The sequence below is a fragment of the Oncorhynchus mykiss genome, chromosome 12, assembly GCF_057628025.1.
Source record: "Oncorhynchus mykiss isolate SJ-2025 chromosome 12, ASM5762802v1, whole genome shotgun sequence".
Taxonomy (NCBI): Eukaryota; Metazoa; Chordata; class Actinopteri; order Salmoniformes; family Salmonidae; genus Oncorhynchus; species Oncorhynchus mykiss.
This window is the reverse complement of record NC_143033.1, coordinates 11,836,979-11,860,403: the sequence shown is the minus strand read 5'-3', so window position 1 is coordinate 11,860,403 and position 23,425 is coordinate 11,836,979. Positions and strand designations below refer to the sequence as shown.

Below are 23,425 nucleotides of genomic sequence, written 5' to 3'. Positions count from 1 at the left end.
AGATCACATAATGATTCAGTAGTATTCTGCATAAGAGAAACACATATAATAGCATACTATCACGTTACTGTTACACCAAAAACAACACCTAATTTATTGAGATTTTTGTAAATTGTAAATAAGAATGTGTTCTTAACTGACTTGCATAGTTAAATAAAGGTTAACTAAACAAAATTTTCTAGGATGGTTAGCTAAATAGTCCAACAACTAAAAAAATCGCATGAGGCCAAAACGCAACAGTGCTCGAAAGTAAACTACTAAGCAGAAGGTGCAGGAAATACAGGAAGGATATACACTGTAGTTTGTTAGCACCATCTGCTCAAATTGGCAAATGAAACAGTCATTCAATTACAAGAAGATCTAAATGCGTATTCCGTATTGTTGTGTTCTGTGGGTGTCACTGTGTAGGTTTATACCACATTTCATGGATGCTCAATCCATAGGTTAGGCTGTACAGCGCGTGTAAGCATGCGCCCAATGCAATTCTGAATTTAAATGCATCCACATTGCATTTTCAACATATTTGTACTTTTTGGGGGTCAATTTGATTCATAATTGTTTCTTTGTTGAATTTATATAACATTCCAACCTTGTTTATCATTATCTAGTCCAATTGTGGCATGTTTTCACAATGTTTATCCTTTTGCATGTTTCAATGGGTGATTTATTTTGAAGGCGAACCGCCGATTCCACTATTGTTGCTGACGCTAATGTTGTTAAAGACACACACCTGCCTAAAAGCTAGTGAGTGGGTAACTATTTAACTTGAGAGAAAATTAAACCCGAGTGCGTTAATTTAGCTTCAAATCTTTAGTCGCGAGGAAACAAAAAAAGTATTCCCTCGATCCGGCATGATCATGGATGCGCAGATGATGCTGGTGTTGATGATGATGCACTCAAAACAAGTTTTTATTTAATTATTTTTTTTTATATCTGTGATGCGCTGCTAACAATGAATGCATGTATGAATTAATGAATGGACGGATTAATTCAAATGAATACTCAATTTCCCATGTTTCTTGCAATGTCGCCCTCGCGTCACCAGTTGCACATGCCTACTCGTCTTTTTGTGCAAAGTCAGGTTTGTTTATGCACTGAAAAGCCAAAAGCGTAATGGCGCCGGACAGGTTGTGATGAGCTAGCGGGAATAGTAACGAATCGACCTACACCCTCGGAAAGAGTACGTGGTGAAATAAGTAAAGAAACCTAAGCTAAATTGCTCATCGCGAAAATGCAGATCACTTTGAAAACCCTCCAGCAGCAGACATTTAAAATCGACATAGACGAAGAGGAGACGGTGAGTTGAAACCACCATGCATTTGTTGAAGGGGGTGGGTGGCTTCGGCTAAGTTACCGTTGGCTAACGTTAGCTAGCACACATTCTAGCTAGTTTGACATGGATAACTAATGTAGGTAGCGAAGCAATTTAAACATGTTCAAGTCCCCATTCAAGTAGTGAATTAGTAATAGTCTTTAACGTAAAGTAGTAAATTGCTTCATATACACTTATTGCGATTTTATGATGCAAAAACAGATCTGAAACTTGAGGAAATAGTAACTAACGTTGGCTGATTTATGCTAGCTTTAGCTAGTAACGTTAGCTACCTAATTAGCTGAACTTTATCAATCTCAACTAGCGAGCTCATTTAGCCAACGCTGTCTAGTTAAATCACCTTTGTCATGCATAGTTGCAATTTATGTTTACAATAGATATTTATTCAAAACGGCAACTTTTGGGTTTGTTTTATAGCTAGTTAGCTAGCAAACGTTCGCTAGCTAACTACTGTTAAGTAATATTAGTTATCTATTATAGCTAGCTAACGTTAATTTGTTAACGTTAGTCACACGTAGCTCGGTAGCTAGCTAATTATGAAGCAGTTGAATAGTTTGTTACCTATTTGGAACATTTTAATGGTTCAGATCATTGATCCATATAGCTAGCTATCTAACGACAGCTCTAGGTTTGACAACATATATTTCTCACAATGGACTTCGATCCCTTTATACTTTGTCTACTCTTTTTCTTTACAGGTAAAAACCTTAAAGGAAAGAATTGAGAATGAGAAGGGAAACGATGGTTTTCCGGTTGCAGGGCAGAAATTGATATATGCAGGTACAGTTTGTATTTTATTACCCTACTCTACATTTCGTTTGGCAGTATAAGGACTTTGATAAATCTTTGTGCTGTCATAATATAATTACATGTCTCCTGTTGGCTTGCCTTGCGCCGCACTGATAAGAGAGCTGCATAAGTATGTCAGTACACAGGTTGTCATCTCAATGTTTTCATGTATACTGAACAAAAATATAAACACAACATGTAAAATGTTAGTACCATGTTTCATGAGCTGAAACAAAAGATCCCAGAAATGTTCCATATGCACAAAAAGCTTATTTATCAACAATGTTGTGCACAACCCTGTTAGTGAGCATTTCTACTTTGCCAAGATAATCTATCCAGCAGACACTGGGGAATATCAAGAAGCTGATTAAACAGCATGATCATTACACAGGTGCACGTTGTGCTGGGGACAATAAAAAGGCCACTCTAAAATGTGCAGTTGTCACAAAACACAATGCCATAGATGTCTCAAGTTTTGAGGGTGTGTGCAATTGGCATGCTGACTGCAGGAATGTTGCCAGAGATGTTAATTTCTCTGCCATAAGCCGCCTCCAACGTCATTTTAGAGAATTAGGCAGTACGTCAAACCAGCCTCATCTGCAGACCACGTGTAACCACAACAGCCCAGGGCCTCCACACCCAGCTTCTTCACCTGCGGGATCGTCTGAGACCAGCCACACAGACAGTTGATGAAACTGAGGAGGATTTCTGTTTGTAATAAAACCCTTTGTGGGGAAAAAATAATTTTGGTTTAGTAGGTTAGCCTATGCCCTACCAGGCCCACCCATGGCTGTGCCCCTGCCAAGTCATGTGTATTCCATAGTTTAGGGCTTAATTTATTTATTTCAATTGACTGATTTCCTTATGAACTGTAACTTAGTATAATCATTTAAATTGTTGCATGTTGCGTTTTTCATATTTTTGATCAGTATAATTATGTTGTGGGAATGCAGAAATAGTATTCAGTCCGTGTATGTGACATTTTAAAGCTGCAAAATGTGACTTTTTGGGAGACTTGAACAAATTCACATATCAACTTAAGTTATAGATCTGTTATTATTATTATTGAAAGAAAGTGTGATAGAGCTGTTCTATGTACATTATTTATATGCTTCCCGGTCTTAAGTTTAGTTTTTGTGTTTAATTTTTGGTTTTCTACACCAGCTTCAAATACTATTTTTGGTTATGAAAAATATTTCACAGCGGTTTAGATGGTATAATGATTATCTACACTATAGTTGCTTGTTTTGTAAATAAACTGAATTTAGGCGAACTGTTAGATTCTTAGTAACTAGGAAATGGTGGAGCGATTTCAGCATAGTGGTGAAGAAACATTAAAAGATGCACTATGACTTAACTTATAGGTGACAGGATATCAGGGTTTTCCCCAGGGATAGGCTTCTGTGAATTTCATTGGCATAGATTGTCAGGGTTCTTGAAGCATTGTTGGCTGATAACTATCTTCGTTAGAGGTCGACCGATTATGATTTTTCAACGTCAATACCGATTATTGGAGGAACAAAAAAAGCCGATACCGATTAATCGGACGATATTTTTTTTATATGTATATAAAATAAATTACATTTTTATTTGTAATAATGACAATTACAACAATACTGAATGAACAATTTAACTTAATATAATACATCAATAAAATCAATTTAGCCTCAAATAAATAATGAAACATGTTCAATTTGGTTTAAATAATGCAAAAACAAAGTGTTGGAGAAGTAAAAGTGCAATATGTGCCATGTAAAAAAGCTAACGTTTAAGTTCCTTGCTCAGAACATGAGAACATATGAAAGCTGGTGGTTCCTTTTAACATGAGTCTTCAATATTCCCAGGTAAGAAGTTTTTGGTTGTAGTTATTATAGGACTATTTCTCTCTATACCATTTGTATTTCATTAACCTTTGGCTATTGGATGTTCTTATGTGTAACAGTATAGCTTCTGTCCCTCTCCTCACTCCTACCTGGGCTCAAACCAGGAACACAACGACAACAGCCTCCCTCGAAGCAGTGTTACCCATGTAGAGCAAGGGGAATAACTACTCCAAGTCTCAGAGCGAGTGACGTTTGAAATGCTATTAGCTTGCACACCGCTAACTAGCTAGCCATTTCACATCGGTTACACCAGCCTAATCTCGGGAGTTGATAGGCTTGAAGTCATAAACGGCAGCGCTGCTGGCAAAACGCACGACAGTGCTGTTTGAATGAATGCTTACGAGCCTGCTGCTGCCTACCACTGCTCAGTCAGACTGCTCTATCAAATCATAGACTTAGTTATAACATAATAACACACAGAAAGGCATTAGGTCATTAATATGGACAAATCCGGAAACTATCATCTCGAAAACAAGACGTTTATTCTTTCAGTGAAATACAGAACCATTCCGTATTTGATCTAAAGGTGGCATCCATAAGTCTAAATATTCCTGTTACATTGCACAACCTTCAATGTTATGTCATAATTACGTAAAATTCTGGCAAATTAGGCGGCCCGAACTGTTGCATATACACCCTCTGCGTGCAATGAACGCAAGAGAAGTGACACAATTTCACCTGGTTAATATTGCCTGCTAACCTGGATTTCTTTTAGCTAAATATGTAGGTTTAAAAATATATACTTCTGTGTATGGATTTTAAGAAAGGCATTGATGTTTATGGTTAGGTACACATTGGAGCAACGATACGCACCGCATCGATTATATCTAGCAGGACACGCTAGATAACTACACATGGTTGATGATATTACTAGTTTAACTAGTGATTATGATTGATTGATTGTTTTTTTATAAGATAGGTTTAATGCTAGCTAGCAACTTACCTTGGCTTACTGCATTCGCGTAACAGGCAGACTCCTCGTGGAGTGCAATGAGAGGCAGGTGGTTAGTGTTGGACTAGTTAACTGTAAGGTTTCAAGATTGAATCCCCCGAGCTGACTAGGTAAAAATCTGTTGTTCTTCCCCTGAACGATGCAGTTAACCCACCGTTCCTAGGCCGCCGTTGAAAAAGGCGAATGTGTTCTTAACTGACTTGCCTAGTTAAATAAAGATTAAATAAAGGTGTAAATTTTTTTTTATAATAATCTGCCAAATCGGTGTACAAAAATACTGACTTCCGATTGTTATGAAAACTTGAAATCGTCCCTAATTAATCGGTCAACCTCTAATCTTCATGTTTGTTCCTTGCAGGGAAAATCCTAAATGATGACACTGCTATCAAGGACTATAAGATTGATGAGAAGAACTTTGTGGTTGTCATGGTGGCAAAGGTAAGGTATTAGAGGGGTTGAGATCTGGCCTTTATTGTGGTGGAGAATTTAAGAGTAGATGGCACAGAACTGTTTTTGCATCGTAAAACCATTTTCACACACACACCAGACCATAACACACATACTGTGGCACCCACTGATATTGGCAGATGGACTTAATTAACTTTCCATGTCATTGGACGTACGTGTCTGTGTGTGTGATGTAGATTTCCTAGGCCTGTCACACCCGTGTTCATTTAGTCAACAAAAATTGTGACAAATATTAATCAAACATCAATTTCTTTTCAGTGGCAATTGACGAGATTATAACTGACTAAATAGACCCAGGAAAAAATTACTAAACAAATTATTTTTAATTTCAGTTGACTGAAACAAGACTATTATCCCTGTGACTAAAATCTCAGTGGACTGAACAATAGTTTTTGGAGAGATTGAGCGCTTTTCAGTGACGAGCACAATTAATATTAGCAGCAGAGAGGCTCAGTTCTGTTCAGCATTGGGTGCACACGTCTAGCCTACATCAGTTCTTGTCATAGATTTTCAAGCAGATTTAAGTCAAAACTGTAACTCGGCCACCCAGGAACTTTTATTTCCTTCCTGGTAAGGAACTCCAGTGTAGATTTGGCCTTGTGTTTTTGGTTATTGTCCTGCTGAAAGGGGAATTATTCTCCAGCACCACAACCTCTCCCTCAAAGTGATGAAGACAAAAGAGATGATTGCAGACTGCAGGAAAAGGGAGACCGAGCATGTCTTCATTCTCATTGCCGGGGCTGTAGTGGAGCAGGTTGAGAGCTTCAAGTTCCTTGGTGTCCACATCACCAACAAACTATCATGGTCCAAACACACCAAGACAGCTGTGGAGAGGGCACAACAAATCCTATTGCACCTCAGGTGACTGAAAAGATTTGGCATGGGTCCTCAGATCCTCAAAAGGTTCTACAGCTGCACCATTGAGAGCATCCTGACTGGTTGCATCACTGCCTGGTATGGCAACTGCTCGGCCTCCGACCACAAGGCACTACAGAGGGTAGTGCGTACAGCCCAGTACATCCCTGGGGCCAAGCTTCCTGCCATCCAGGACCTCTATACCAGGCAATGTCAGAGGAAGGCCCTAAAAATGGTCAGACTCCAGCCACCCTAGTCAGACTGTTCTCTCTGCCACTGCACGGCAAGCTGTACCGGAGTACCAATATAAGTCCAAAAGGCTTAACAGCTTCTACCCTCAAGCCATAAGACTCCTGAACAGCTAATGAAATGGCTACCCAGACTATTTGCGTTGTCCCCCCCACCCCCTCTTTTACTCTGCTGCTACTCTGTTTGTTCATCGACGCATAGTCACTTTAATAGCTACTTACATGTACATCTTTCCTCGACTAACCTGTGCCCCCTGCACATTGACTCTGTACCGGTACCCCCTGTATATAGCCTCACTACTGTTATTTTACTGCTGCTCTTCAATTATTTATTTGATTTATCTATTTTTACTTCACACATTTTTCTTAACTGCATTGTTGGTTAAGGGCTGTAAGTGTTTCACTACGGTCTACACCTGTCGTATTCAGCGCATGTGACAAATGCATTTAGATTTGAAGTCAAATTGGCGTCATGTTGAAATCCGGAGTGGTTTCCTTCCTCTCCGGCAACATAGTTAGGAAGGACACCTGTCTCTTTGTAGTGACTGGGTGTATAGATACACCATCCAAAGTGTAGTATCTTCCCCATGCTCAAAAGGATATTTGATGTCTGCTTTAAAAAAATACAAATATTGCCCCATCTACCAATAAGTGCCATTGGAAGGAGGCATTGGAAAACCTCCTTGGTCTTTGTGTTTGTAATTCACTGCTGAGGGACCTTACAATTATCTGTATGTGTGGGCTACAGAGATGAGGTAGACACTTATTGCACACAGTGAGTCCATGCAACTTATTAGGTGACTTGTTAAACACATTTTTACTCCTGAACTTTAGGGTTGCCATAACAAAGGGGTTGAATACTTATTGACTCGACATTTCAGCTTTTCATTTTTAATTCATTTCTAAACATAATTCTACTTTTATGGGATATTATGGGGTATTGTGTGTAGGCCAGTGGGGGGGTCCACGTTGAACTCATTTTAAATTGTCTTTAACACAACAAAATGTGGAGAAAGTCAGGTGTGAATTCATTCTCAAGGCACTATCTGTTTTTCCTTCCCTTGAGTATAGAAAAGTATTTACATTTTTAGTCTTGCGCAACCCTCACACTTTCCTCACTGCATTTCTTAGCCAGGTTCTGTAGCCAACGTACTAGCTAAGTCTACCTCTTTTCTTCAGAGAAAGCAGCTTGATTCTAGCCATTACTGTTCAAAACGTATGACCCATAATACCGCCGCGACATTGGCATGCCGCATTTTCCATTCATAAAGCATATTGCGGGCCATTCTAAAACAAGGCTATTTGCGGCCCGGATTGTTAACCATTTGTTTAGGCTACGCCTTGTTCAGTCATGTTATGTCATTAGCTAGCTATTGCTAACAACCTGGTTCAGCGGGATGTAACATTTGGTAACTTTCAGCTTTGTAGAACAAACTTGGCTGTCTGACATGTTGAATAAGGAATAACGTCGGCTCTGTTTTTGCAACTGAACGTGGCCCTGTAGCCTGTATGCAAACATTTTGCTGGCACAGAAACAAATGCATAGCAAACAATTTATTGAGTAAATAACGTTGGGCTGTTGGACCGTTGATAACGATGACAATGTGACTGAGATGCAACCCATACTACTTTGCAAATACTTTGAAGAAGTGTCGAGAGAGACTTGTCAGATAAATGCCTTTCTTGCCAGCTCTAAATGCAGTTATGAATGTAATACTAAAAATAGCAAGGTGGAACAAAAACTCGTGATAAATAGAAGAGCACAAGAAAGATTGTATTTAATATTATACTGACTCCACACACAATGGTCAACTCAGTCCCTGTAGCCATTTTGTTGCCTATTTATTCATTTCCTGCAATCCTACACCTTTTGGCATGGTGCGGAGAGGATTTTAGTTTTTAAGCACCTTTCCTGCAATTCTACACTTTGCCCTGGTTTGTCGGGTGCTTATGCTGAGTGACTCCAACGTAAAATCAATGGGGATGCCATGACATTTGACATTCTCCCGATTCTCCCTTTGGAATTACCTGGATTTCTGCATACATTGGTCATAAAATTTGATCTGATCTTCATCAGTCACAACAATAGACAAACAGTTTAATACAAATTATTGTATTCAATATAGACAAAAAAATTACATAATTTAAACATTCACAGTGTAGGTTGGAAAAAGTATGTGAACCCCTAGGCTAATGACTTCTCCAAAACCTAATTGGAGTCAGGAGTCGGCTAACCTGGAGTACAATCACTGAGATGAGATTGGAGATGTTGGTTAGAGCTGCCTTGCCCTATAAAAAACACAAGAAGCATTGCCTGATGTGAGCCATGCCTCGAACAAAAGAGATCTCAGAAGACCTAAGATTAAGAATTGTTGACTTGCATAAAGCTGGAAAGGGTTACAAAATGATCTCTAAAAGCCTTGATGTTAATCAGTCCGCGGTAAGACAAATGGTTTATAATTGTAGAAAGTTCAGCGCTGTTGCTACTCTCCCTAGGAGTGGCCGTCCTGCAAAGATGACTGCAAGAGCAGTCCTAGAATCCTGGAGTGTCAGCTAAAGCTAAAGACATGCTAACATCTCTGTTGACGAGTCTACAATACGTAAAACACCAAACAAGAATGGTGTTCATGGGAGGGCATCACAGAAGAAGCCACTACTGTCTGAAAAAATACATTCCTGCACATCTGAAGTTTTCAAAAGTGCATCTGGATGTTCCACAGCGCTACTGGCGAAATATTCTGTGTACAGATGAAACTACAGTTGAGTTTGGAAGGAACACAGCACTATGTTTGGAGAAAAAAAGGCACAGCACAACAACATCAAAACCTCATCCCAACTGTAAAGTATGGTGATGGGAGCGTCATGGTTGGGGGCTGCCTCAGGGCCCGGACATCTTGCTATCATAAACTTTCAAATGTATTTTTCTGTCGATCAAGGCATTTTGCAGGAGAATGTAAGACTCTTTCCACCAATTGAAGCTCAACAGAAGTTGAGTGATGCAACAGGACAACGACCCAAAACGCAGAATGACTTCAACAGAAGAAAATACACCTGGAGTGGCCCAGTCCAAGTCCTGACCTCAACCTGATTTTAGATGCTGTGGCATGATCTCGAGAGCAGTTCACAAGACTAGAGGTCGACCAATTTTTTTTTATTTTTTAAATTTGGGCTGATTTCAAGTTTAAATAACAATCGGTATTTTAGGACACCGATTTAAAAAAATATAATAATAATAATTTACACCTTTTTATTGAATATTTTTGTAACTAAGCAAGTCAGTTAAGAACACATTCTTATTTTCAATGACAGCCTAGGAATGGTGGGTTAACTGCCTCGTTCAGGGGCAGAAGGACAGATTTTTACCTTGTCAGCTCGGGGGATTCAATCTTGCAACCTTAGTTTAGTCCAACGCTCTAACCACCTGATTACATTGCACTCCACGAGGAGCCTGCCTGTTACGCGAATGCAGTAAGCCAAGGTAAGTTGCTAGCTAGCATTTAAACTGATCTTATAAAAAAACAATCAATCAAAATTACAAGTTAACTACACATGGTTGATATTACTAGTTTATCTAGCGTGTCCTGCGTTGCGTATCGTTGCTCCAATGTGTACCTAACCATAAAGCTCAATGCCTTTCTTAAAATCAATACACAGAAGTATATATTTTTAAACCTGCATATTTAGCTAAAAGAAATCCAGGTTAGCAGGCAATATTAACCAGGTGAAATTGCATTCAGAGTCAGTGTATATGCAACAGTTTGGGCCGCCTAATTTGCTAGAATTTTACGTAATTATGACATAACATTGAAGGTTGTACAATGCAGCCTGCCACCCGTTAGATAAAATACGTAACGGTTCCGTATTTCACTGAAAGAATAAACGTCTTGTTTTCGAGATGATAGTTTCCGGATTCGACCATATTAATGACCTAAGGCTCGTATTTCTGTGTGTTATGTTATAATTAAGTCTATGATTTGATAGAGCAGTCTGACTGAGCGGTGGTGGGCAGCAGCAGGCTCATAAGCATTCATTCAAACAGCACTTTTGTGCGTTTTGCCAGCAGCTCTACAGGTCTGATCTGCAACTACAGAAAACGTTTGGTTGAGGTTATTGCTGCCAAAGGAGGGTCCACCAGTTATTAAATCCAAGGGTTCACATACTTTTCCCACCCTGCACTGTGAATGTTTACACGATGTGTTCAGTAAAGACATGGAAACGTATAATTGTTTATTATTTTAAGCAGACTGTCTATTCTTGTGACCTAGATGAAGATCACAATCTTATGACCAATTGATGCAAAAATCCAGGTATTTCCAAAGGGTTCACACACTTTTTTTCTTGCCACTGTAGACTCAATCCTTTTTGTCATTTGAATAAGACTTAATGATATTTTAGTCAATGACTAAATCTAAAAAAATAAGTGCCAAAATTAGCTGACACACACCTCAATATCACACTGACAGAATGCAGATTGCATCCCACTGTGCAGAGTCGATTGGAATCCGTTGTTACAGGCCCCCCTTCCCATGCATACAGGTGCAGCAACAGTTCATCCAATGATTGAATATTCTACCACACTGAGCTACAATATGTCACTTCTGCGCAGTTTGAGTGTCTGATAGTTGGCAGCAGGTAGTGTCCTTGAAAGATTGAATGGTAAAGATGGCTGTTTATTTGCATATCTATGAGTCTTGGCTCTGATCCTATATTGATGGAAAAATCTAACTTTAAGCAAGATGAGTAGCCTACGAGGCTAGCAAGCTTGTTTTCTTGCTGTGTTTTTGCTTAGTAAAAAAGGAACTTTTGCTACCTCACAAAGTGAAAGTCACCTAAAATGAATACTGCTTCACAGTAATTCCCAATGTGTCCATGTCTGTATGTAGCCTAAAGCAGATCACAGGCTTCTTACATGACACGATCCATATTGGTTAAATCATTGTTACTGTATCACTTAAAGGCATAAGTGTTCTTTAAAAGATGCCTTGGAAAGAAACAAAAACCGAGCGCTGTGGGCGTCCCCTTTCTCTCTATAGCCTAAAGCAGCCCCAGCAGCTGCCCAGCCTTCCGGTTCTGCCGCCACCACCTCCTCCAGCACTACAGCCCCCACTGTACCCACTGCTGCCTCGCCAGGCTCAGATAACCCACCAGAGGGGTCCAAACCAGCCGAGGAGAGGCCCTGCAGCACTTCAGCACCAGCATCAACCCCCACCAGGTAGGTCTGGTTTGGCAGTCACTGCTGTGTCACAAATGACAACTTATTCTCTATATCGTTCACTACTTTTGACCAGAGCCCTGTTGCCTATATAGTGCACTACATAGGGAGTAAGGTGCCATTGGGGGATGCTGTCGATGTTACCTCGGCCTGAAGACCACAGCCCAGCTGGCAGCCATTAATAGGAGGCTGTTTTTACCGGTCCATCTCAACGGTAGCCTCATGCAAAGGCACAGACACGCCGGTAGCGTTTGCCAGCTGAGACTACTTAGCACCTCTGAACAGAGTGCCAGCCGTCATTTGCGAACTGATTCTACATGTAGAATCATGTGTAAAAATGTCGGCAGTCGCCCACCGGTGGGTGGTCCCTGAAACACACTGAACGAACGGCAGATGGACGTGCGGTGTGTGTGTTCTCTTCTAAGACGAGGCCAGTAGACATGTTGCTAGTGTCTGAGCTTATAGAAGGATGAATGCATCTCTTTGTGGTTGTATTTTAGTACAGGGCAGACCATGTGATATACTACTTGAACAGTACTCATCGGTGTCACGCTCCTTCTCTTTCAGTTCCTCTGGTCTATTGACAAATGTGAACATGTTCGAGGAGGCAACTTCTGCTCTGGGTAAATGGTCTTCCTGATATAAGTTAACATTATTGAGTGTTTATGTGATTGACTATCCTTTACCTTGTCCTGTAATAGATGGGTATATGGCCATGTGTCTTGGTGGTCTTCCCTATATAGATAAAGAAGTGAAAGGTATAGCTCTGCCTCACAATCTGTTTTTATTAGGCTATGTTTATCCTAGTGAATGACGTCATCTGAAGCTTACAGAATCTCTCAGCTCAAAATGCTGTCTGGTTGGTTTGTTCTTCCTGCTCTTCAGTGACAGGCCAATCGTATGAGAACATGGTGACAGAGATGATGCTGATGGGCTACGAGAGGGAGCAGGTAGTGGCAGCGCTCAGAGCCAGCTTCAATAACCCAGACAGAGCTGTGGAGTACCTGCTTACAGTAAGTGCGCACACACACACACACACACACACAGCTTCAACAACCCAGACAGCTGTGGAGTACCTGCTTACAGTAAACACACACACACAAAGCTTTAGCAACCCGTACAGCTGTGGAGTACCTGCTAACAGTATCTCCCCATCACACCATACCCTTCTCTAGTCTGACACGCCTTTTTATTCAGTGTGAATGGTCATGTGAAAGAAATGCTATAACCAACCCCCAGCCACATCTAGCTTAGTGGATGGGTAACTATTGTCTAGACGTATACACATCTTCATTAAATACAATAGATGGCCGTAATAACCCACAGACACACCTGGCTAACCGGATGGGTCATGTAATCATCTAGAGAATTTTAGTATTTTGTTTAGACAAGTAGGTAGCTAGCTAAACAATGAACCCAATGGTGCTTTCAGACCACTGGGAACTTGGAAAAATACAAGGTAAAATCATGACTTTTTCCCATTTAACACCCCCCGCCCAAGAGTTCCCAGTTGTCTTGAACGCACTGAAGTCAGATTTCCGACTTGCCAGTTGTTTTGAATGGGGCAATAGTTCCAACCCATACTACTAGCAATAAAAACTGATTGTCATAGCTAGCCACCAAGCTTGAATCTGCAGGTAACTAAAGCTAACTAACTAGGTTCAATGTTAAATAATATTATTTCAGAGATCATACATGTAACGCTAGCGAGCCAGCCAACGCAAGCTAGCTAACTTTAACTTGCAATGAATGATAATGACTTTCTGACAAAATTATAAATGTATAATATCTGAAAATGTAGCTATCTTACCCGTATGAATGAACGATTCTTCCTCTGTCACGATGCCGTGGATGCCCTTAGTTTGAAGATGTTATCCGGGGACAGGTGTTTTATGCAACAGCCTTCTGTGTTCTCTTTTCAACTCCCTCCACATATTTGCAATCAAAATGCCAGAATTATCTCCATCTCCTTAGCTATCATACTCTTCCACCGGGCATTTGACTGATTTCAAAACTCAACTTCTGTGATTGCCATTTCTTCCCCATCACTGTCATCAGAAACAACACTTTTGTGGCTATTCATGATATCTTTCAAAAAAGCTGCAGTGGAAAGGATTATCTACACATACTGAGCAGCTCATGCTATAGACAGAAGCGTGCTACATGGCAGACCAATCTGAACTCATCTCTCGGCATGTCCAGCCCATCCATTATCTCAGCCAATCATGGCTAGCGGGAGGGTTCCTGGCTTTTTCCGTGGCTAAATCAACTAGGTTCGTAATTTAACGATTTTATTAGTATTTACAGATGGCATATAAGTTTATTATGTCACATGAAAGTTCACATGTTCCAGTAGGCATTTCTGCAACGACAAAAAAACGAATTTCGATTTTTTAAATATTTTTTTATAATTATGTTTACGTTCAAATACCTCTCCTGTGAAGTAGTGTCGTGCGCCATACGCCGAGTTTCCTGAAATGAGTCACACATGATATTGACTGGTTATTCCATAGTAAAACAAACAAAATACCCCTTGTTTTTCAAGTACTTCAGGTTTTCTATTTTATGATGGTTTTCATCCACATGTTACATAGAGCTGGAATGAAGCAAGCTAGATTCCTCCACAGTCTGACAGTTCTCACGTTGGGTCGCTAATGCGGTAGTGAACGTTGTCGTGTGTGTTCTTCAGGGGATCCCAGCTGGGGAGGAGAGCCATGCGGGTGCTGACCCAGTGGTGCCCTCTGTGGGTGGAGGAACTCCAGCTCTCAACACAGGCAGTATGACAACCCCCGCCAGCGTTGCAACAGGAGGTGAGTGTGGGTGGGCGCGCCTGCCTCTACACTGGGTAACAACACTTATGTATGCTGTGGACACTAAGAAAACATTTGATGCATTTTTATTCTCTTTTTTTTTCTTTCTCTGAAATAATAAGAAACTGGTAACATATTGACTGACCATTCTCAGCATCAGCTAGATTCTGAGATGGCCTCCATGTTGCACTGATTGTTCCATGCCGTAAGCGGTTTGTCATACTGGAGGTTAATAAGCTGAAATAAAAGATCCCATAAATATTCCATACACAGTTTGTTTCTCTCATGTTGTGTACAAATTTGTTTTACATCCCTGTCAGTGAACATTTCTATTTTGCCAAGATAATCCATCCACCTGACAGGTGTGGCTTTATCAAGAAGCTGATTTAAACAGCATGATCGTTACACAGGTGCACCTTGTAATGGGGACAATAAGGCCGCTCTAAAATGTGATGTTTTGTCATACAGCACAATTGCCACAGATGTTTCAAGTTTTGATGCAGCATGCATTTGTCGTGCTGACTGCAGGTATGTCCACCAAAGCTGTTGCCAGAGAATTTAATGTTAACTTCTCTACCATAAGCCGCCTCCATTGTTAGAGAATGTGGCAGTACATCCAACCAGCCTCACAACCACAGACCACGTGTAACCACGCCAGCCCAGGACCGCCACATCTGGCTTCTTCACCTGTGGGATCGTCTGAAACCAGCCACCCAGACAGCTGATGAAACTGTGGGTTTGCAAAAGCAAATCATTTCTGCACAAACTGTGAAACTGTATCAGGGAAGCTCATCTGCGTGCTAGTCGTCCATACTAGGGTCCTGAGCTGACTGCAGTTTGGCGTCGTAAGGCGACTTCAATAGGCAAACACAACTTTGATCGCCACTGGCATGCTGGAGGAGTGTGCTCTTCACGGATTAATCCCGGTTTCAACTGGCATGCTGGAGGAGTGTGCTCTTCACGGATTAATCCCGCTTTCAACTGGCATGCTGGAGGAGTGTGCTCTTCACGGATTAATCCCGGTTTCAACTGGCATGCTGGAGGAGTGTGCTCTTCACGGATTAATCCCGGTTTCAACTGGCATGCTGGAGGAGTGTGCTCTTCACGGATTAATCCCGGTTTCAACTGGCATGCTGGAGGAGTGTGCTCTTCACGGATTAATCCCGGTTTCAACTGGCATGCTGGAGGAGTGTGCTCTTCACGGATTAATCCCGGTTTCAACTGGCATGCTGGAGGAGTGTGCTCTTCACGGATTAATCCCGGTTTCAACTGTACATGGCAGACGGCGTTGTGTGGGCGAGCGGTTTGCTGATGTCAACGTTGCAAACAGAGTTCCCCGTGGTGGAGGTCGGGTTATGATATGCACGGCCCCATGTCACAAGGATCTGATCTGTACACAATTCCTGGAAGCTGAAAATGTCTCAGTTCCATGGCGTACATTCTCGCCAGACGCCATGTTTGGGATGCTCTGGATTGACGTGTACGACAGTGTGTTTCAGTTCCACCAATGTTCAACTTCACACAGCCATTGAAGAGGAGTGGGACAACATTCCACAGCCTGATCAACTCTAAAGGAGAGGCAAATGAGGGTCCCACCAGATACCGGTTTTCTGATCCAGTCATGTGAAATCCATAGATTAGGACCTAATGAATTTATTTAAATTGACTGATTTCCTTATGAACTGTAACTCAGTAAAATATTTGAAGTTGTTGCGTTTTACATTTATCAGTATAGTACAAGGACCTGTGTGGACATGTAATGTTGAACTGTGGAAACAGAACACCTCTTCTCCCCTCTGTGTATCCAGCCAATCCTCTGGGGTTCCTGGTTAACCAGCCTCAGTTCCTCCAGATGAGACGGATCATCCAGCAGAACCCCTCTCTGCTCCCTGCCTTACTACAGCAGATAGGGAGGGAGAACCCCCAGCTTCTGCAAGTATGGATGACTCGCACACTGCTCTTTTCATTATTATTATTATTATTATTATTATTTTTGTGTTTATTTAACCTTTAACTAGGCAAGTCGGTTAAGAACAAATTCTTATTTACAATGACGGCCTACCCCCGGCCAAACCGTCCCCTAAGCCGGACGACGCTGGGCCAATTGTGCGCCGCCCTATGGGACTCCCAATCACGGCCGGTTGTGATACAGAACCAGGGTCTGTAGTGACGCCTCTAGCACTGAGATATAGTGCCTTAGACCGCTGCGCCACTCTTACCGCCACCAAAGACACAACACACACACTGCTATTTACGATATACTCCTGAATTGATGATCCAGACTATTATTCCACGATCTTGTAGTTGAACTGGTTAAAATGAGCAGTAGGGAGACTAGTTGAATGCTGAATTCCAGATAGTTTTGTCTGCCAAATCAATTCCCCTCTGTATCCTTCATCTCTTCAGGCCTACATAGTGATGAGATCAGAGCCTGAAGGCATCGCAGCAGACCCCCACTGGGAGACTTGTCTAAAACACAGTTGTATGTCCCAAATTGCACCCTAATCCCTTTTACAGTGCACTACTTTTGACCAGGGCATCTACTAGCATGCTAGTAGATACCCATGGACTTCCAGTCATTGTACTAGTGCTAGTTAGCATTACCTCGCGACACTAACTTCCTTCATTCTGGACACAGATGCATAAAAATGATATCCACAAGTTCATCTGACTCTAGGCCGGTCATTGTAAATACGAATTTGTTCTTAACTGACTTGGGTAGTTAAATAAAGGTTACATTTAAAAAATAAAGTACATAAAGGGCCTCATTGTGAAAATCCGGAAGTATCCCTTTAAGAAATGGCTGTTGTTTTCCGTTGGAAATGTTTTGCTACAGTGTGCCCTAATGAACACGACCATGTCTTGTTTGTTTCCCTCCCAGCAAATCAGCAGCCACCAAGAGCAGTTTATCCAGATGCTGAATGAGCCAGCCCAGGAGGGGGGACAGGGAGGAGGAGGAGGAGGAGGAGGAGGTGGTGGTGGTGGTGGTGGAGTGGGGGTTGGTGGGGAGGCTGGAAGTGGCATGAACTACATCCAGGTCACACCCCAGGAGAAGGAGGCCATTGAGCGGGTAAGGAAGGAATCTCACAGGTCATGATGGCTGTTGATATGTGGCTACAGTTGAAAATTAGCTAGTTCGCTAAATCTGGAACATTTACAGAAATGTCAGTTAATCTGCATTCTCCATGTCAAATAAACCTAATAACAAAAAGCCAAGTGTTGATTTCTGACTGCGTTGTTTTCAACTGAAGATGAATGACTCCATTACATAGATATCTATCTGAACAAGTCATGCAAATCCTGTAATTTCTGATCTTTGTTAATTGAATTTCCATGTTGACTTTGTCTGTTTCCTCTTCAGCTAAAAGCCCTAGGATTCCCAGAAGGACTTGTTATACAGGCCTACTTTGCCTGTGAGAAGAACGAGAACTTGGCTGCTAACTTCCTTTTACAACAGAACTTTGACGACGACTAGAAAGGAAGCCATGATAGTAATTTTGATCCTTTTTTCCCCTCTACTTTTTTGATTGATCAATATCTCATAAAAGCATAAAAACATGGGTCTTCACGGTTTCCTGAATTTTCCTACAAATACATGATACATCTTCTTGGTAACAGTGGATCATAGTTTTTTGTGAGAAATAAAAGCTTTTTCTAATCACCTTAATGGTTGAATTGAGTAACAGCTACTTAGTTCATCAGATCACCAGTGTACCTGTTTTTATTTCATTCAGCCAAAGACCAACATGATTGTTTCTCACAAGGAAATAAATACTGGTTTAAAGGGTTAATCGCAGAATGTTGTTTCCCAATGTTATAAAAGAGGAGATTGTATGTGATTGGGAAGTTTATGGTATATTCATTCCTATACATAATTGTTCTTGCTTTTTTTCTGTGTCTCAATTTACCAGTATAGGGATCCCAGTACATAATAAAATAAATTGCAATTTGAAATTACAGTGAAAGTTTTTAAACTTGTATTAAACTTCCGACATGAACTTCTAGAGAAGTGTGATACAACATCTAAAATGAGTTGCCAAGGCAACTGTACAAATATGGGAAGTACTGATATATTTTCATGCAACCTGAAAAAATAAGTTTAACCTAGTTCTTTGTCATCCGAGGCATGTATATGGTTTCCCTTGCTTATAGTAGCCTAGTGTTTACAGTTACTATCAACTTGATTTACTGTCATTTTTACAAAAATAAAACTTTTCAACTTGAATAATGCCCAATTTGTGTTGGTGGGGGTAAAAACATCCTATTGACTTAACAGTTAACCCCATGAATAATACTCAAGACTAGGAATAGGATATTGTTCTTATTTAAAAATGCATTTTGGTCAGGTTCTGTACCACCATAGTCTTCTACATGAGAGGAAGCCATACGACCATACTCGATCACATGTAAACAATCCTCCCTCCCCGAGCAGACTGTTCTACATAGACCAGCAGGGGGCAGTATTGACCAACATACATTGAAATGCTCGATCCAGACCACTAGGTGTGCGTCTGTGTGAGAACCGGCTTTCCACATGTTATATGTCACTTGACACTCAATGAAATACATTTTTGACTGACTTAACTACGCTTGGTACATTATTGTACTGTGAGATGTGTTCCGTTTGAAAGTGAAGTTCGACATCGTGCATCTGTTGCTTATTGACATTTCTATAACGAACTTTGGCAATTAAATATCTAGTGTTTTATTCTTTTCAAGGGTTTGATATTTTGTGATTTATGACCCTTAAATGAGCCTTCTCTGTTTCCACTCAGAAACCGAATGTAAATGTTATTTTCAAGTCAACATTTGTTGTAACTGTCTGACATCAAAATTCACCACTATAACGCAAGCTGGCTCTGATTTACTTTAATTCAAACTATGATATGAAGCTGGGGAGACATTTTGATTTATGCAAGGCCAATTTTGACGGAACAGCGTGTGATCATCTAACATAGGAAAAGAGAACGTTGTACTAAGCCATTAACTGACTTGCCTGGTTAAATATAATTTGAATGTTAAGTCTTCGTCAAGATCAGTCAGTCAAATGGCAAACATTCAAGTCAAGTATATGATTTCACTCAGAGAAGGGAGATTGCATTAGGATAGTTATAAAAACACATGACACGTAAGTGTTCTGCGGAAGTTGCCCCTATACAGATCTAGGATCAGCTTGCCCCTCCACGCATTGAAAGTCGGAGCAATGCAAAACTGACCCAGGATTAGTGTCTAAGGATAACGTCACCCTAACCCTGCGCATGTCTAGCCCTCTTCAGTACCAATAAATAATACCCTCAGTTCTGCGCAGGTACCAGCAGATTTCTGTGTGATTGTTACCTAAACATCGACTTTCTCCCGGTACATCAACCTGCCTGGGTGACTCATCTGTCTGTAGCACTCAAGCATGACATCTTTCCCATTCATGATCATGTCCAAATATAATGGATTTAGACATGCCCGTGCGCAGGCCTTTTGGTGACAGGTGCTCAAACTTAAAAAAGCCCCCCCCCCCCCCCCCCCCCCCCCCCCAAAAAAAAAAAAATCCCCCCGAAGCCTTCGGTCACAGACTGGTTGGGCAATTATGGCTAGAATTATTTTTACAAAAAAACAATAGATGGCCAAATATTAATGGCAAATTAAATGACACATTCACGGTAAGTTTAACGACTTGCGGGCAGAGGGTTCAGAATAACAACGACAATCTGTATACGAAAAGGTATTTTTACCCAAAACAAAAGGACACTAGAGATGAAGGGCAAATGGGGAATGTGTTCTGCACAGGTAATGCCCTATCTGCACGTGCCTAAAAACATTTTGGCAGTACTTTTTTAAGTGAAAATCTTAAAAAATAGTTTGAAATAATAGATGAAGCTATGGATAACTATTGAAAGACAGCTAATATGTTTTTCTACATTGGAATGGACACAGTGTGATAATCAGTGGTAAGGGTAAACTCAAGAAACCCAGTTTCTCCACCTTGTTTATTCTGTAGATAGGGTTTAGGTCTGTTTAGCAAGATAATTGTATTAGGGTTTTTTTTGCATTATGGGTTTACCTACCTATATACCCAGGGTGCTCCTTGTCACAGATGGGCTATTGCAGCAGACGACCACACCGGGTTCTATCCTATCAGCTAAAAACAACAAGCGGCTCCGGTAGGCACGCCATCACCAACATTGGACAAATGAGGAGTGGAAAAACATTGCCTGGTCTGATGCATCCCGGTTCCTGTTGCGTCATGCTGATGGCAGGGTCAGGATTTCACATAGGAAGCTTGAACCCATGGCCCCATCCTGCATGGTGTCAACGGTACAGGCTGTTGGTGTACTGGTGTGGGGAATGTTTTCCTGACAAACGTTAGGACCCTTGATACCAATGGAGCAACGATTGAACGCCACAGCCTATTTGAGCATTGTTGCTCACCAAACCCAATAGAGTCTCTGGGATGAGATGCATCCATGCTGTTGGCAGCAACTGTGTGATACCCTGAAGAATTCTGGCTGTTCTGGAGGCAAAAGGGTGTGGGGGGGGGGGGGGGGGGGTCTGACCCGGTAATAGATGCATGTACCTAATAAACTGGCCATTGAGTGCACCCCCTGATGATGATGTAAATACAGTACTACAGCGTCATGTTCCACATCAACAGACCATTTGTTCAAATGTCTCCCAACAGTGCACTGTTCATTAGATCAAGAGAGTGTAACAACCTGTTGACCATAGGAAGCTGCTGCTTGTCTGCCTGACTCATTGACCACAGGAAGCTGCTGCTTGTCTGCCTGACTCATTGACCACAGGAAGCTGCTGCTTGTCTGCCTGACTCATTAACCACAGGAAGCTGCTGCTTGTCTGCCTGACTCATTAACCACAGGAAGCTGCTGCTTGTCTGCCTGACTCATTAACCACAGGAAGCTGCTGCTTGTCTGCCTGACTCATTAACCACAGGAAGCTGCTGCTTGTCTGCCTGACTCATTAACCACAGGAAGCTGCTGCTTGTCTGCCTGACTCATTGACCACAGGAAGCTGCTGCTTGTCTGCCTGACTCATTAACCACAGGAAGCTGCTGCTTGTCTGCCTGACTCATTGACCACAGGAAGCTGCTGCTTGTCTGCCTGACTCATTGACCATAAGATGCTGCTACTTGTCTGCATAACATTTAGAAGTTGTTCCTTTTCAGGTTTAGAAGAAGTGACTGCTGTTTGTATTCTGGTTAGCATAGCTAGCATACAGAAATTGGTGGTGGTAAGTTGAAGTCGTTTATGGCCTGACATCCATACAAGCATTATGCTCACCTTTTTACCACAACATAGAGTGAAATAAACACAAGTAGTAGCCTAAATGTAGCCTAAATCTGCTGGGGGACAATGAGGAGATTAGGGATCTCACCGCACCTTCCCCATGGCATTTCCATTGTTTTGGTCGAGTTCCATTGACCTCTTTACCGCATCTATTGTCTAAGGCCAGAGCCAGGGAGGACCCCTCTTTCCCAGACTTACTGCTGGATGGTGAGGCGGTCTGAAGGAAGGCTATGGTCTACAAAGGACTGTGAAGGGCAGTTTTTAGTTGAGATCGGGGAATACAGCCTAGATACAACGTATCCCTGAAATATTTTTCTTACTCTCTCAAATCCCTTAAGCAGCTTGCTTATGAAAATTCCGTTGACTTTATGTGTAGGTTCTATTGTGAAAAAACAAAAAACCCTGCCAATTTTTCTTAAAATCTGAGCCCAATAGCCCTCTCTGGATCCCAGCATACCAGTTAAACTGCCAACCGCTCAACCGCGAGGCCCGCTCCCAAATTTTAACATGACACAGTGGGAACATCAGAAGTCCATTAGGTGTCATGGTAACCTGGTGTATAGGTCATTTATCTTATGTTCATTAACAGCTATGAAGTCGACACAACACGCCAGATACAATTGAAACCAAATGACCCTTTTGGAGACCCTTGAGTGTGCGTTGATAGGCACACACACACACAGAAAATGTCCTGCTCTACATTGTACAGATCAGACCGTGGAGTGCCAGAGGTATGTGACAGAAACTGTGCCCTGGCTCTGTGGTTTGTATAAGTTTCAAATGTTCTGTGAAAAACATTGCAGCATGCGAACCGGATGGGAACTCTGGCTTTGACTGTGGTATTCTTCACTCAGGCCTGCTGCTACTAAATACTGTTATAACTCTCTGGATAGTGCTTAATGCTCACATTGCTCCTCTCAACAACATTACCTTGCTGAATTAAGCTATTGGGGAGGTAAATGCTTGAACTGTAGCTGGTGAGGAGAGGTATCATTAATACTTTACCTCTCTGTGTGAATGTTGTTTCTTGTCTATACCAGAACTATAATCGTAATGGTTACAAATGGCCTCTCTACCAGCTGAATAAGTCACTATGGTCATAAAACTCACCCAGAGTGTAAATGACTACATAATTACAAGGTTCTGGTTCCTGAATCTTTGACATTGTAGCTAGATGGACGTTTAAACACAGAGAGGCAGGCAGCCATTTACATGTACACCCAGAACCATGACATCACAGGCATGCAGTGTGTGTGTGGGTGTGTTATTGAGAGCAGATGAAGGGAAAGTGTACAGGTCTTAGTATTGCTCTTGGACCAGAGCCAGAGCTGCAGATGGTCCTGGTTTGTGTTTGTGCAAAACGGCTGTGATGCTCACGCCTCCCGAGTGATCATGACGAAACACACACACACACACACACACACACACACACACACACACACACACACACACACACACACACACACACACACACACACACCAGACTACTCTACCCCAGCAGGCCCTGGGTCGAGTCAGCTAACTCCACAGAGAGTTCTGGGTTGTGCTTTTATTAAATGGCACTGTTAAGACTAACTGTT

The 23,425-nt window shown here is 41.6% G+C and overlaps 1 protein-coding gene across 2 annotated transcripts; it reads left to right on the top strand.

Annotated features, from left to right (window-relative positions):
• The first annotated feature begins 691 nt into the window (after positions 1 to 691).
• On the top strand, positions 692 to 18,775 carry LOC110536956 (lysine-specific demethylase RAD23B). Of its 2 annotated transcripts, none has more exons than XM_021622638.3 (10): positions 692 to 1,297; positions 2,032 to 2,113; positions 5,316 to 5,395; positions 11,562 to 11,740; positions 12,308 to 12,363; positions 12,626 to 12,753; positions 14,430 to 14,550; positions 16,359 to 16,486; positions 17,432 to 17,620; positions 17,912 to 18,775. In XM_021622638.3, exons 1-10 carry the CDS (start codon positions 1,232 to 1,234, stop codon positions 18,023 to 18,025), a joined length of 1,143 nt encoding a protein of 380 aa, XP_021478313.3. In that variant the 5' UTR covers positions 692 to 1,231; the 3' UTR covers positions 18,026 to 18,775. The 2 variants fall into 2 exon arrangements, with proteins under 2 accessions (XP_021478313.3, XP_090047866.1); XM_090191740.1 differs by having other exon boundaries at positions 899 to 1,297; positions 12,626 to 12,825.
• The last annotated feature ends 4,650 nt before the right edge of the window (positions 18,776 to 23,425 follow it).

Excerpts from the sequence above, each read along its gene's own strand:
- LOC110536956 (XM_090191740.1), top strand. The coding sequence starts at position 1,232 with ATGCAGATCACTTTGAAAACCCTCCAGCAGCAGACATTTAAAATCGAC. Across the intron at positions 1,298-2,031 it reads ACATAGACGAAGAGGAGACG|GTAAAAACCTTAAAGGAAAG; the intron begins GTGAGTTGAAAC and ends TTTTCTTTACAG. Across the intron at positions 5,396-11,561 it reads TGGTTGTCATGGTGGCAAAG|CCTAAAGCAGCCCCAGCAGC; the intron begins GTAAGGTATTAG and ends TTCTCTCTATAG.